This window comes from Clinocottus analis, unplaced genomic scaffold, assembly GCF_023055335.1.
Source record: "Clinocottus analis isolate CAN_PGR_092001 unplaced genomic scaffold, fCliAna1.0.p SCAF_19, whole genome shotgun sequence".
Classification (NCBI taxonomy): domain Eukaryota; kingdom Metazoa; phylum Chordata; class Actinopteri; order Perciformes; family Cottidae; genus Clinocottus; species Clinocottus analis.
In genome coordinates this window covers 3,393,292-3,408,056 of record NW_027175920.1, presented here as the reverse complement: position 1 = coordinate 3,408,056, position 14,765 = coordinate 3,393,292, and the positions used below count along the sequence as shown (strand labels likewise).

General features: G+C 45.6%; 1 protein-coding gene across 5 annotated transcripts in view; it reads right to left on the bottom strand.

Moving 5' to 3' along the window:
• Window positions 1-1,958: 1,958 nt before the first annotated feature.
• The window catches only part of usp54b (ubiquitin specific peptidase 54b), a 48,376-nt gene continuing 35,569 nt past the window's right edge, over window positions 1,959-14,765 (bottom strand). For 3 of the 5 annotated variants that reach the window (XM_068582796.1, XM_068582797.1, XM_068582799.1), the window contains 8 exons: window positions 14,531-14,658; window positions 14,252-14,413; window positions 10,509-10,656; window positions 7,381-8,240; window positions 6,576-6,697; window positions 6,360-6,491; window positions 6,101-6,115; window positions 1,959-4,430 (listed from right to left, as the gene is read on the bottom strand). In XM_068582796.1, the coding sequence (XP_068438897.1) occupies window positions 4,344-4,430; window positions 6,101-6,115; window positions 6,360-6,491; window positions 6,576-6,697; window positions 7,381-8,240; window positions 10,509-10,656; window positions 14,252-14,413; window positions 14,531-14,658 (1,654 nt within the window). In that variant the 3' untranslated portion in view covers window positions 1,959-4,343. Of the gene's footprint in view, window positions 4,431-5,975; window positions 6,116-6,359; window positions 6,492-6,575; window positions 6,698-7,380; window positions 8,241-10,508; window positions 10,657-14,251; window positions 14,414-14,530; window positions 14,659-14,765 lie in introns of all 5 variants that reach the window. The other 2 variants (XR_011077833.1, XM_068582798.1) reach the window with 2 other exon arrangements.

Below are 14,765 nucleotides of genomic sequence, written 5' to 3'. Positions count from 1 at the left end.
TTGCAAAAACTTTGATCTTCCTCAGCTGAGGAAGAAGCTTTTTACCCAGCCGACAATCATTTATACACTGAATACCAACCCCTTAGTCTTGTCTTATCCTCTTCCACACCAACCTCACCCTCACCTCCTCTTTACTATTCATGCTTTATGTTTCTGTTTATCTACATGTGTGTGTGTGTGTTTGCATCTACATTTTTAATTGATTCATTTGGGTTGTGTTGGTCTCGATGCATGACAAATGCTGGTGACATTTTTAAGAGCGATGTCTCCTTCTCTCAGCGACCTCTCAGTCATTAAATACAAATCCTCCCACTCACTGTAGTGTCTCTAATTGGAGACGTCTCTGGAACATCAAAAGTGCATCTACACCTCTTTCATGCGCCTCATTCTTGACAGATCTAAACGTCTCCTTGCATACAACAACATAGAAAGTATAATGTTGCACCCCAACAGTGGTTTCTGTGTCTGTGGCTTCCAAGTACTTTGCAAGTTTCTGTGATATTGTCAATCTTCCAATTAAGCCGATACCTGACATTTACATTTTAACAATCTACTGCAAGCACAATACTTCTGATATCAAGCAAGAAGGTTGTTCTGAGCACCAGAGATGTGAAAAGTACATTAACCTTTATACATTTCAGGCCTTGGAAAGGAGGAGAGAGGACCAATTAAAGTGACCGCACTTAGCAACAACATCCTACAGTATCTCTGAATTCAGGTCACTGGATCTTAACAGCATAGCAGGAAAAACACACAATGACCTCACGGACACGTTAAATGTACTCGCCCAGTACCGCGGAGAGGCGAATATGAAAGGTTTAGGTATTGATTCATCACATGCACCACACAGTTTTCTCTGAGATGTCATCGTCCTGTTTCCTCAGCAGGAACTCCGACACTCTGTCACCTTGAGTTAAACAGAAAACTTTGTCAACAAAGGGCTGTGTGTGAGGGAAAAGATTGCGTATGTTTGTGTGTTTGTCAGGATGACAATGTGTCTGCAGTCCTGTGAATGAGTGGGAGTGATGGGATGTGTGAACGCATGTGGAAGTGTATCGCTGCCTACATCTAGTGGCAGAGGCACAGACTGCAGACAACACGACAACATGCTGACGTGAGGGCTTCACACGATCCACATATACATAGTCTGTACTAAAAATGCATCTTTGTATGAAACCGACAGTGCAGAAGTGGAAGAAGTGTCTTTTATTGAAGAAAAACTAGTTCCATGTAGCCGACTGCTGCAGGTAAAAGTCTTACAGTCAAAAATGTACAAACGTACAAGCATTCAAATAAACATAAAGAAGGCTACTAAAAGTAAAATGGCCAATTTTAGAATGATAGGCTATAAATCACTGTAATATTGTAGCTGGTAAAGTTGGGGATCATTTATACAAATTTACACTTAAGTTTTTTAATACATTGAGTGGATTAAATTATCATAATTCCAACCCAAATGTATGAAGTAGCCTTCCAGATGAGGGAACTATTCAAGTGTTTTCCAAAGATATGATTTGAATTGTTTCTCATCACGACGCTGTGCTCTTGAGGCGGTCAACAACCTCGCACTTTCTTTTATTTTACATTTCGAATGTAATTCTACATTTTCTCTGGAATATGTCTTCAGAAATGAGCGCTGTGGCGTCTAATTTAGGTCATTTTTCATGTGTAAAAACGGCACAAGAGCCGACACCTGTTAAAATATTTAGGTACAGGAGCTTTTTCCGGGCTCTAATAATTCTGTATGATCCGTGTGGTGTGAAAAGACACCATTAAAATGTATTGAATGATTCTAAGAGAATACAAATACGCAGTTTTCGTAAATATTCCATGCAAAAATGAAATCATAGATTTGTGGAATAAATGATTAGCACCACCAACAGAAAGTGGAGCATGTTTTGTTTTTTTCGCAGTCTTGTACTATATCACTGCTGAAACAAACAAGGACACAGGCGTAGTACGGTGGTTACGCCCCCTGTGGGAGTGCATTGGTAATAACTTTATTGCAAAAATACAGGTTCCCTCTTTCCCCGAGCAACACCACCCCTAGAACTGACACACACAGTCTACACACACCCACATACACTTCACTCCTCGAACCTCTCTCGTCTCGGACCACCGGCGTCATTCACAAACACACACTTTCATCCTTTAGTTTACATTCATTCGCTCTCTTCCTCCCTTTTGGCTCTCCCCTCCCCGCTCGTTGCTCTCTTTTTGCATTTCCGTCGGTTGAAACATAAGTAGTTAGATGCAGAACAACAAAGTTCACCAGCAGCATTAAACATGAGATCTCCTCCACCTCTGCGTACCATTGCCAGAGTCCATGAGAGCGCCCGTGGGTGGGTGTGTCTGCCTCCTGACTGTCTCTGATACAGGATTGTGAGGGAAGGTTGATTTGCATAGCGGACTCATGCGCTACAATTGGCTACATTCTCCCACATCCAGAACCCCGAAAACAAAACAAAAACACAAAAAAAACAAACATTAACAACAACAACAGAATCTGAACCTAAATGAAAATAAAAACAGCAATGTTTAATACGCTCTCTGAGTTAAGTGCCAACCTTTGGTTTAGTTACAACGATCAATCAACATCTTTAAAATTCTTGAAGAACTTTACATTGGCCAGTTGTTGTATAAGGACTCTGTTATTTTATATTATATTTAATAGGATAAAGCATATAATAAATGTTCTCTACACATGTCAGAATGCTCCTCAGTAAAGGGGGTGAATTAAGTTAACACTGTATAATAACTGTTAATACAACTGAGGAATGGTTGACATCTCTGAAGAAGATAGCTCACTGGCTGAAAATATACCTCTAATACATATATATCATATAAAGCATATTCATATTAGACATCTCACTGTCTCAGGCTGAAGATGAGCATTTTCTATTCACATCTGAGGTCTCAAAACCAGTTTCAGTGGGAGGGAGAAATGATAAAGTGTGAATTGATAAGTGCCACTGAAGTTCACCTGAGGCCTTTTAAGAAAAACAAACGCCATCGACGTCTCTCCAGCTGCTTCTCAGTCAAATAGCCTTCGGAAAGTGCACTTCTGCCGAGAAAACCTTGTAAAGCGCACTTGAGTCATCTCTTGTATTCATTGATAAAGCCTAAGAGAAGGGTTTCCTAACCTACATACTCGCATTGCTTCACCACTTTCTTTCCCCGTGTTGGCCCATTTCTGGTGCTACCGTTTCCTGTTTGGAAGAAAGAAAGCAAGCGCGAAGAAACAACAGCTAGAAAAAGGGAAACGAAAGAAAGGAACGAGGAAAAGAAGCGGAGAAAAAAAGGAAGCGCTTTTCTTGTTTAATCTCCCGGTAGAAACGGGAGAGCTGTCATTAGGTCGGCGAGCGGTTTTGGGGGGGCGGAAACTCCAGCTAGACACTTGTGAAGTGCACTCCACTCCTATTTGAAATGCAAACGTCAGGAAGTACCACTTTAAGTTTATCAATATTTGTTAATTATCATTACCAACATTCCATAAGGTCTTATTAATTAACATACAGGTTTCATACATGAGTGTTTCTGTACATGACTTTTTAAGTTATTAGTGAGTTCGGTCTCGGGCGGGTTTGACTGTGCGCGCACACAGGAAGAAAAAGAAAAAGAAAAAAAAAAAACAATCCCAAAAACAAAGAGAGAAAAAAATATGGCTGTCCATCTGAAACAGACTCAGTTCTGCTATGTGTGCGTCCAACAGGAAACGCCCGTGAAGAAAGAGGAAGAGGCGTAGCTACTTGGTAAGAGTCTCCCCCTGAGCTGAGGGTCCCGGTATGATGGAGGACGAGTCGAGCCGAGAGCTCAGGTCCCCGTCGGACCCCCTGTCCGAGTGAGCGACCGGGCCGCCGCCGCCGCCGAAAGCGGCGCGCTCGTCAGGCCGACGTGCACGGAGGGGGGGACGCCCTCTGAGAACCCAGGGGGAAGACAAGAAACAGTCCCGGGAAGTAAAGAGGGGAAGGTTGAGGTTGTAGTTGGGGGTCAGAGTGACTGCATAGACAGAATAGTGGGTCAAGAAAGGGAAGGGGGGGGGGGAGGAAGGCAAGGAGAGGCTAAGCAGGGTGCTGCAGGCGCTGAGGGAGGCTCTACATCAGTGTAGATGTGCATGTGTGCGTGCATGTGTTTGCGTGTGCATGTTGTTGTTTGTTTTGTTTTTTTGCGGGAGAAGGAGGAGGAGGAGGAGGAGGAGGAGGAGGAACGGGATAGGAGTCGAGTCGGATCCTCCTCCGAAGCCGATTCCAGGTCCGTTGGAGGCGAGGCCCGTCCAGGAATGCCGGCGCCGCTGCCGCCGTCCCCTCCCCCCCCCGGCGCGGAGGCGGACGCCCGGCGAGACGTTAGTGAAGCACGGCGGGACTCTGGTCGGAGGACAGCTTGACGCCCGTCAGACACAGCCAGAAACTCCCTGCGCCGCCCGGCAGCTCCTGAGACAAGAGAGGAGACAGCAGGTTGGATCAGCAGGAAGGTGCAACTCAAATTCAACCATTTTTACTGTGTTTAAGGGGCAAACTATGAATTTTTTGTTGGAGATTTAAAGAGTGCAGAATTCCCTATCTTGAGCTTTTCTGATGGGCTCAAACACAAACCCACTGGTGCGAAAAGTCAACCAGAAACAATCTGAAATGGCACACCACAGCAATTACATGCATATTATCATCCTCTTCCGGTCATGACCTCTACATGCAACATCATACACCCGGTTATTCATCTTTCTGTATAATTAATAACAGTGGATCCATGTTTCTGGAGCGTGCGACTGTGTTTTAATTCCAGTGAATGATCAGAAACCGGTTGTCAGTTTCCAGGTTTCTCTCAGAATACTCAATTTCCCGAGGCGTCTGAAACCAGGATGTAACGTTTACATGCACAGAACAAAAGCAAGGCAGCCGGAAACAATTGGGAATAAAGCCTCGTATATTGGAGACCGGTTGTGCGGCTTGTTTCACATTCAAAACAGACAAAAAACAAATGGTTTTATGAGTGAGTGTCTCCTTGCAGTGTTTTATTCTTCTGTTTTGTATTTGTAACATCACTGTTTCCTGGTTTGTTTATTATTTAGGTGCCTCAGGCAGCTTCCCCCACAAGAGCTACAGTTTGATATATTCCATATCTGTTCGGGGGAAAAAAAAGTAGTTTCTGTTGTCAGTGTTTCCTCTACGAAGTGAAGCGCTGACGAGAACTGACATATTATTCAGTGATATATCGAGACTTCTTCCTTCAGCGCCTTCATTAGAGCGAGTGCCAGTCGATGTGCCGAGCTGTCGCGTAGAGCAAAATAATGTAATTATTACTAATTATAACATAATACTATTTTTCTACAACAGATAACAACAACATCTTGTTAAAATATGACAGATGTTACAGAGTAATGCTGCAAAAGTTGAATAAAACCCGCGTTGTCTCTGAAGCTGGATCAGATGAACATGATGCTGTTATTCACAGCTCATTTGTAATAATTATGTTTTAGATCGATCGTGTTATCTAGAAGCTAAATGTTTTCTTTTGGAGAGTTTAACTAAATTTGACACATGACAGGTTTGCACAGGCGTGACAAAAATAACCTTGAGGTAAATTAAATGAATGCACATGCCCAAGATATAGATATGTGCAAATAGTGGCGTAACCTACTACTGCGCCAGAAATTAAAAGGTTCACCAAAAATGAAAAATGTACCAAGAAAAGAATTGGACTTTGCTAATCTGACCTGATTTAGAAATCTCTCTCTCTCTCTCTCTCTCTCTCTCTCTCTCTCTCTCTCTGTCTCTCTCTCTCTCTCTCTCTCTCTTACACACACACACACACACACACACACACACACACACACACACACCATCTCACCCTCTCTCTTTTCTGGCATTCAAAGTAGCTCAACTAAGGAAATAAGTCACTCTTCCGAGTCTTAAGCCGACGAGTGCTATTTCCCTTTAAAGAGTACAATGAGAGGCAGATGTGCCCAGCGCAGTGTTTACCTGTGAAGCGGTGGAGGGAGGTGGTGATGAGAAGGTGTTGGTGATGAAGGTGATGGAGGAGATGATAGTGGTGTAATAGCAACTAGGACTCAGAAGAGAGGAAGTATGCAAGGAGAGGCACTGACATCAGCCTGCTTCACCTTTGAGAGAGATAAAGAAGGAGGAGAGGCAGAGAGAGGACGACAGATTGGGAGTTGAAAAAAAGCAGCACAAAAAGGGAGAAACGAGACAAACGGCGGGGGAGAAGAGCCGGTGGGCGGAGGGTGGGGGAGAAAGCTGCATGTGTATAATGTCTGTAAGCGCAGCGGCCGAGCGTTCGCCGGGCAGCTGCAGTTCAACGCCGCGGCCACAGGGAGGAAGCAGAGCACAGGAAGTCACACTCACGAAGCTGCGGGTGGCAGTCAGGCGGCTGCGGCGCGAGGTCACCACCGTGCCGCTCAGACTGCGTCCGATTCGTCGCAGGTTTTCACCGTCATCAGGCTCCGCCCCAAAACGCGGATCCCGCAGCATCGTTGGCTGCAGAGGGAGACAAGGTCTCGTCAGACGCCGGAAAATGGATCCAACAGACGACCCGCGAGGGGACAGACGTGGACGCTGTACCTTGTTGAGGTAGGTGGGGGAGCAGTCCGCCCCGTACACACTCCTCTCCATGTCGGCGTTGGGGGTCTTGGAGCGAGTCTGGCCGCCCACTCTTGATATGAGCCTCTCTGATGGGCTGCAGCCTGGAAACAACACACGAGCAGGCTGGAGGTCAAAACACGGACACACAAGGATGGTTTCTAAAAACATGCCGTCTGCCATTTTAGTGGAGGCTTTTAAAGAAAACTCTTCATGGTCCATATGCTCATGAATCTATAGCCGTACATATCTGAAAAACATATTTTATTCAACATGAATTCTGTTGCAGCCCTTTACTGAACCAATACATCACACTTATTGACGAAAGTCTTCAAACTGACGCGTTTTGTTTTTATGGTTGCACCATCTCAGCAATTTTTAGAAATCTTCAGATTTTGTGCAACAATTTATAAATATTTTAGTGCAATTCCTGTTTGGAAACTTTGTAATTTTGAGAATTGAATATAAAGTTCTGTGATTTCTTAAAGTAACGTGTCAGCACGCCAAGAAGCCTCTTAAATTGCTCACAGAATCAATTTAAAATCTAAATTGTTGATCAACGATTGATGAATTAATTGATGGACTGATTGTTTCAGCTATAATATACATTTTTTTGTGATTCATATTCATATTAAAGTGTAATATAATAATTGTTCATATATGTCACTGTAATACTTTTCAGAAGCTGTATGGTGGTAGCTCTTGGGTTTGTTGGTTTTGTGCCTGTTTATGTGTGTGTGCGCGCATGTGTGTGTGTGTGTGTGTGTGCGTGTGCGTGTGTGTGTACCTGTCTTTCCAGCCTGCAGACTGGCCTGGTAAAGGGAGTCAAGCTCCGACAGCTCAGCCTCTTCGCAGTCACAGCAGGGATCCCTCTTTTGCCCCGGGGCATGCTGGGAGTTGTAGTGTCCTGGAGAGGACTGGCAACTGTAGCTGTAGCGCTGACTGCTCGTCTGCGGCCTGATGGGGACACATCGGTCCGGGGGCGTGTCGTACGGCGTCACCACGGCGTCGGGGCGGTCCAAACTCCAGGAGGACCAATGGCGCGCGCCGCTGTCGCCGGCGGCTTCGTGCCTCGGCCAGCGCTGAGCGGCGCCGGCGGTGCAATGAGGCTGAGGGGGCTGCCAGAGGGGCGTGAGAGGTTTTCTTTGCCCAGAGGCTTCCAGGGCGGGAGGTGGGGGAGGGGGAGGAGGAGGAGGAGGAGGAAAGGGCGGAGGCGGGGGGTGTGTGCGCGTGGGTTCAAGGTGTGTGGAGTGTGCGGTGTGTGTGGTGTGTGTATCCCAGAGACGCAGAGGAAGCGAGGGCAGAGAGATGGCTAAGTGCTTCCCCAGGGGTCTGACACTCACCCCCCCTGCCTGCAGCAACTCGCACAGCCTCACTCCCGTTCCCTCCCTCCCATCCTGGCCTTCCTCCCATCTCCTCCCCACGCACCCACCCTCCTCCTTCTCCTCCTCCTCTTCCTCCCCTTGTTGGCTGGAAGGGGCGCAAGGGTGAGGGATGCTGAGGGTGAGCGGGGGTCGGGGGGGAGCGGGCCGATAGGGTGGAGGGGGCGGGTCCGGGCCCAGAGCAGCGTCCTGGTTGGGCGTCGCCTGGTCCTCTTCCTCCTCCTGATTGGGCGTCAGCAGTACTTGGACCGGGCCAGGCTGTTCACTGGAGGACACAAGAGAGGGAGGGTGTCAGTCAGCCAGCAGTGCGGGATCTCCCCCGCCCCCCCTCACACACACACACACACACACACACACACACACACACACACACAAAACAGAGCCGCTCTGACGTCAGGTGAGTTACTGCATAGAGGGAAGGTCACAACAGCACACCGGGATAAACAAGCAGAAGACAGATGCACACACACACACACACACACACACACACACACAAGCTGACTTTTCTACAGAACAAACAGCTCCAAACACACAATGATGATGCAGCCTTGTGCAAGCAGCACAACCGCGTTGCGTCGGCGTTCTCACAGCACGAGTGAGAGGCACAAGCTCGGCTGCAGCGACTGACAGATCGCCGCAGATTCAACCAAAACTTCTCTCTCAGATCTGAACACATGAAGAACGACTTGGAGAATTTCATCTGATTATGAAAACAGCAATCTAGCCGCCGCTGCGCTGATGCAGTAGATCAACTCTGAGAATAAATGTGGCCTCTACAGTCTGGAGTAATTCGGTCTCGGCGGGCCGCTATATTACTTTATTGATTTACATACAGTGATATGTGGAGGACATGATATATGTTCAACATTAGTGGATCCGCTCTGCGGCGATTCAAGTGGGTAAACGTGTGTGTGTGTGTGTATTTTTATCGGCGCTGTGCGCTAACCTGTCTGTGTCTACGGGAGTGTCAGCCCCCATCCCCCCACACTGAACTCTCTGGTCTCTTTTCAGCCTTAGTAATTACCCAGCAGGCATTGCAGCAGCAAGCTATAAATCTGAGGCTTGTGTTGATCAATAGAGAGGAGGAAAGTAATAAAAGAAGCTGAGCGCTGAGCTTTACCTCCTCCTTCTTCCCTCCCTCCTGATGTTGGAATTGCAATTAATTATTTTTTACAAATTTTGCTGCAGTTTAAACTTCATAGTTTAATGAAACAAAGACTTAACCCGTTATTATAAAGATTAAGTAAGTAAATCCACCATTGTTTTACCACCGTGTTTATATTTCTAACTTGCTAACTTTATACTAATTTAACCCGAGATCCTCTGTGATAAAAACCAGGAGCCATGGACATATAAATACTATTTATTATTTAAAAATGGCTGTTAAATACTTTTTATTTGATGTCTCCTTGTGTTTTACTGCATGAGTAATATTATTAATTCATATTTATACTATTTAATCTCCTTTTTTTATTTTATACAACTCAATACATTTCCTTTTTTGAGTGTTTTGTTTAATTCATTTATAACAATTTGGTCATTAAAACTATTAAAAATGGCTTTTACAATGTCCGCAGTTGACATCTTCAAACTACTTGTTTTGTTTGACCAACAGACCAAAACCTGAAGATATAAATAAATAAATAATTAAATCGTAGGACGCGTGGGCCCGATACTTGCCTGCAAGTCCAATTATTATTATTGAACTACAATAAATGTGACTTATTCTTATATCAGCTTCTAGAAAGCCGCCTCACTTTATTCAACTATTAAATACGACACTTATCATCTAAACGATCTTTCCCCTCCTCACACAGACAAACTGACTGCCTGTCACACACAAACACAGCAGCGAGGAGCAAACAAAACAACAAACCACAGCACGGGGATCTGTGGCTACGATCGCTCGGCGGCACGCGGGACAGAAACACAGCGACGGACTGCAGCTTCACAGAGGACGGAGGGACAGATCAGCGGCACACAAAGAGCAGAGGGAAGCCGTGGCAGCACACAAAGCGACAAAGAGCAGCACGACAACAGCGCAGGGAAGCAGCGAAGCACGGAAAAGCAGAGAGAGGCTCTCTCCCTCGTTCTATTCTCGATGGCTGCACAGAGCCGAGCAAAGCAGATTTTTACTGCACTGCAACAAACACACAAACACAAAAGGGGATACTAGTTACTGTATAGAGTCAAGTGAGTGTGCTTGAGAACGTACACACAATCAGACGCACACACACACACACACAGGATGGGAGAGTGCAGTGCTTGGATTTACACACACACACAAAAAAAGGGGTTCTGGGATTTTGGGCAGCCAGAGCTGAAGACACAAACATGAGGGTGTTGAGGTGCTTTTAGACAGCCAGGACCCAGAGGACACACACACAGGAGTCCTGCGCTGGGTTTTAAGGACAGCTTGAGCCGAGGACACACACCAAGGGAGGAAGGGAGGAAGGGAGGAAGGGGGTCTGAGGTGGTTTTGAGACAGGCACCGCTGCGGACACATAAGGGGGGGGGGGGACAGTGGTGGTACCTGCGAGGCCCCTGTGGGCGGGTGCTTCCTGTCTCCCGTTCCATTTCCTGTTCCTGCCTGCGTTTGATTGGGCCCCCAGTGCTCCTCATGCACGCAGCTACAACCAATCCGCTATGAGCGTTAGCCTCATGCAGGGGTCTGAGCACAGCTGAGGATGTTAACAACAGAGTGGGAGATATATATAAAAAAAGAGAAAAAGACAGGAAAATATACCGATGAGAGTGGTGGAGAGAAAGAAAGAGCGAGGGAACGCAAAAGGAAAGAAAACAAGGAGAAGAATATCAGAAGGAGAGAGAGAGGAGAGGACAAAGACAGAGACAAGGTTGGAGGATGACAAAAGGAGACAGAGGAAATAGAAGCAGAGCAGAAGGAGTGGTTATGAAGGGGCCGGCATGCAACACGCTCCTCTACGGTAACACAATGTGTGTTTTATACACGGTGAGAGTTGCAGAGTGGGAGAATACCATGCTATTGGTATGTTATTGATCAACTTAAAGTATCTTCAAAACTAGATCATGCAACTTTTGAGATAGTAATACTCCTACAAGTTAAAAGTTGCATCCATAAGAAATATAAGGTAATAATATTGCTCAATTTAATACACGCAGGTGTTTTGCAAGTTTCTGTTGGCTAATGTTAGCTAATGCAAACTTAGTATTTCTGAACAGTACAACAAATTGCACTGAGTCTGTTCTCTGCGTTTGTGACTCTACTTGTGCGACTATACTGTTACACTGAGTTCAACTAATTGTGTTGAACAGCACTGACGGAAATTTTGAAATAGTAAAACTTTACAGGGTGGGAAATATCCCCACACCTAGCATCTCTTCCCACTCTGCAACTCTAGAGTCAATGCATCAATCTGTAAACTTGGACTGTAGTTAGTAAGTCAAAAAGCCTAGATTAGATAAATGAGGAGCAAAATAAAGGCCACGTTCTTGAAGCCACGGACACCAGACGGGGTGTCGACACAAGCTTTCTACGCCTTTCGAACGCAGTCTGAATGGTGTTCGCTTGTTGTACAAAAAGACGCAGAAGAGGACAATAAAGGAGCAGCCGTCATCCATCCTGGCTTAAGTTACCAGCCTCGTGGTGGATAGAGGCAGAATAAAGGAAGGTTGAAGGCAGCTCTGTTGTTGTCATTGGCTGTAACATCCTCTTAAACACTGAGGCCGATTGCTTAGAGTCCGGCTGAAGCCATCAATACGGATGTGGGAAACCAAATTCTGTTACGTAATCGCACCGATAGTGATGCCATCTGGTCATTCGCAAGTCGTCCTTTACTTCATCAAGGTTGAGTGTACTCACAGGGGTGCATGTGTGTGTGTGTGTGTGTCCGTGTGAGTGTGTGTCAGGTACGTGAGGCTGAACACACTGAAGCACACACAGTAGGACAGACAGGACACAACATAATAATCCCTGATATAGATTTAGTAAGTGCTGAGCTGGAGGGGAAAACCTGCACACCTGCAGTTCAGACAAGACTCTCTCACACACACACACACACACACACACACACACACACACACACGGGCACAGAAACAGAGAATGTGTGGATGCGAGAACCAAATACGCATGAAAACACACACATATGGGAATGTGGACCACACCAGAGCTGTTTTTTTTTGTGTGTCAAGTCTGTCAGAGCAAGTCTTAATCAACGCTGTGTGTCATTTCCATCGCCCTTGAGAATTGTTGTTGTATCTTAATGTTTTGCCTTTAAGTCTGAAATAAGTCAGCTCACAGCAATCAAGTCCAACTCAAGTCCAAAGCGCTGATTGTGTATTTAGTACCGCAAATCCACAAAGTTGGGGGACTTGCCAGAGACAGATTAAACACGACTAATAGTCCACAGCCGTGCTGGCATCTCTGTGACGATCTGCACTTTGGCACAGCGTTGCGTCGAGCTAAATGCTAAAGTCAGCGTGCTGAAAAGATTTCTGTTCAGCATTTCTGTTCAGCGTGTCATGTTCACACGTGGTGAAAACACAAGGTGGAGCTAAGGTTGATGGGAAAGTTAGCAATTTGGACAAAAGTCATTGTTAAGTCGCAAGTCAACAACAGAGTCGGGGAGGATTCATCCTTGTGAAACCACAAATGTTTGTTCAAAACATCCGAGCAATCTAATCGATGTGTTGAGATATTTTAGTTGAGACCAAATTGCTGCACCAACAGAGCTGGAGGAAGAAATGATGCAACAACCAGCATTCAGACTTGAGTGTGAGTCATGCTCCGAAAAACAATGGATCCTACACTTCCCATAATGCACCACTGTATGTTTTTCGTTAGAGCCCTTCAGTCCTGGTACATGACTACATCTTTCAAAACTCCATGGCCCCATTTAGTAACGTAAATGAGGAGTCCCAAAGCCCAAAATGAGATTACTCATCTGATGGAAAATTAGTAATTATGCCAGAAGCCACAGAAGACATCACAGTCTCATTATTCTGGTAAATTGACTTTGACACGTACAATTGGTGGAGTGTATCTTTAAGTTTGACTTAAGTCTCACATCAACAGCTCTGAAAAACCCAAACCCACACACACACACACACACACACACACACACACACACACACACACACACACACACACACACACACACACACACACGCACACACATGAAGATACACAGATACATGACTAAGTGATCACAAGGAGACACACAAACATAATCAAACATATACGCAACATACAGGAAGGAAAACGCACACGGTGTACACACAAACTAAGAAACTCACACACATTGTGAATTCCCTAGAGCTCTGAACTTGGGACTGTGACTTTGAATAGAAATCACCCCCCAGAAAAGTTTCCCACTCTTACTGTCGGTCAGTGAACGTCCCACAGGGGTCAAGTTGGTAAAAACCTGAGCTGACCAGGATTTGCATTCTGAGTTTTGCTTGCTGGAAATGTCAAACACAAACACGCACACGCACTTATTCTGACATAAAACACTAATGGATGACGCACACAAACAATAATATATATACACATTACGACTAAGAGTCACACACACCGAACTAATAGAAAAAATAAAACATTCCGACGGAGGGAGACAGATGGAGAGACAGACGAACAGATGGGAATGAGGACAAAGAGGAGGTCAGACAGAAAGTATAAGTTGCTGTGACTGCTAAACTAGACACCAGGTGATATTGTGACCTTAAACCTTCACCAGGCAAGATTTTAACATAAAAATACACTTTATTAGACCGGATCCGAAAAAAAAGCCACACAACCCTTCAGTTGAAATGAAACAAATTTGACCTGCGTTTACTTTTTGTGAGTGGACATTTAGGTTTAAATTGTCTAATAAGTTAGTGATGGTTCTTCTTTAAACATACAAAATGTCCCTGTGCAGCTTTCAATGCGGCCGTCTTCTTCTTAAAGGGCCAGTTCACACAAATATACAAAAAAATATATATTTTCACTTACTGATTGATTCTCGTGTTGCGCCATGCAGACAGTTAGCATTGGAACCAATTTCCTTATGAACTGCTGTGATTATTAAACGTTCTAATTGTATGGAAAAAGAGACAGAAATCTCTACTGTCTGCATCGTTAGGTACCACTAGAAGTAAGTGAGGGAAGATGTTTTCTGTAAGTTGGGTGGACTGTTCTTTTTCACACTCTTTAAATAACTTCTAACCTCCCATCTCTTCTTTCTCCTCCCCCCTCTCTCCCTCCCACTTGTCTCTTTCTGTCTCTCTCTCTCTTTATCCCTCGTTCCGTGTCCATACCCTGGTGTTGGAGCTGGTCCAGGTCCATGAATTTGCTGGGTTTGGGGTTGAATCCGATGGCAGCCTCCCGTTCTGCCTCCCTCCGCTTCTGCTGCTCCTGCTGGCGGGCTCTCCTCGCCACCTCCTCCTGCAGCTCGTCCAGCTCACTGCGCCCTGGTCCACCTGCGCAAACACACACACACACACACACACACACACACATAAAAAAAGACGCACACGATCAATCAGGTCGAATCCAAGTTACGGTAGATAAATTAAAACGCAGGACGTAATACACACCTGTGTTGGTGGCGCCGCCCCAGCTGGGCGAGGGCAGCTCCTGCAGGATGGCACCGCTGCTCTTCGACTTGGGCACCGAACGCCATGAAGGTCCTGACATCAGCACCCGTTTCTGCTGCCCCACCTCCCTGCGGAGGGAAAGAGATAAAACAAAGAGCGAAAGAGAGCAGGGAAAAGAGACAGAAGAGGGAAGGGATGGTTGAGAGCGCAGATCATACGTCTCTTGACAAATCTG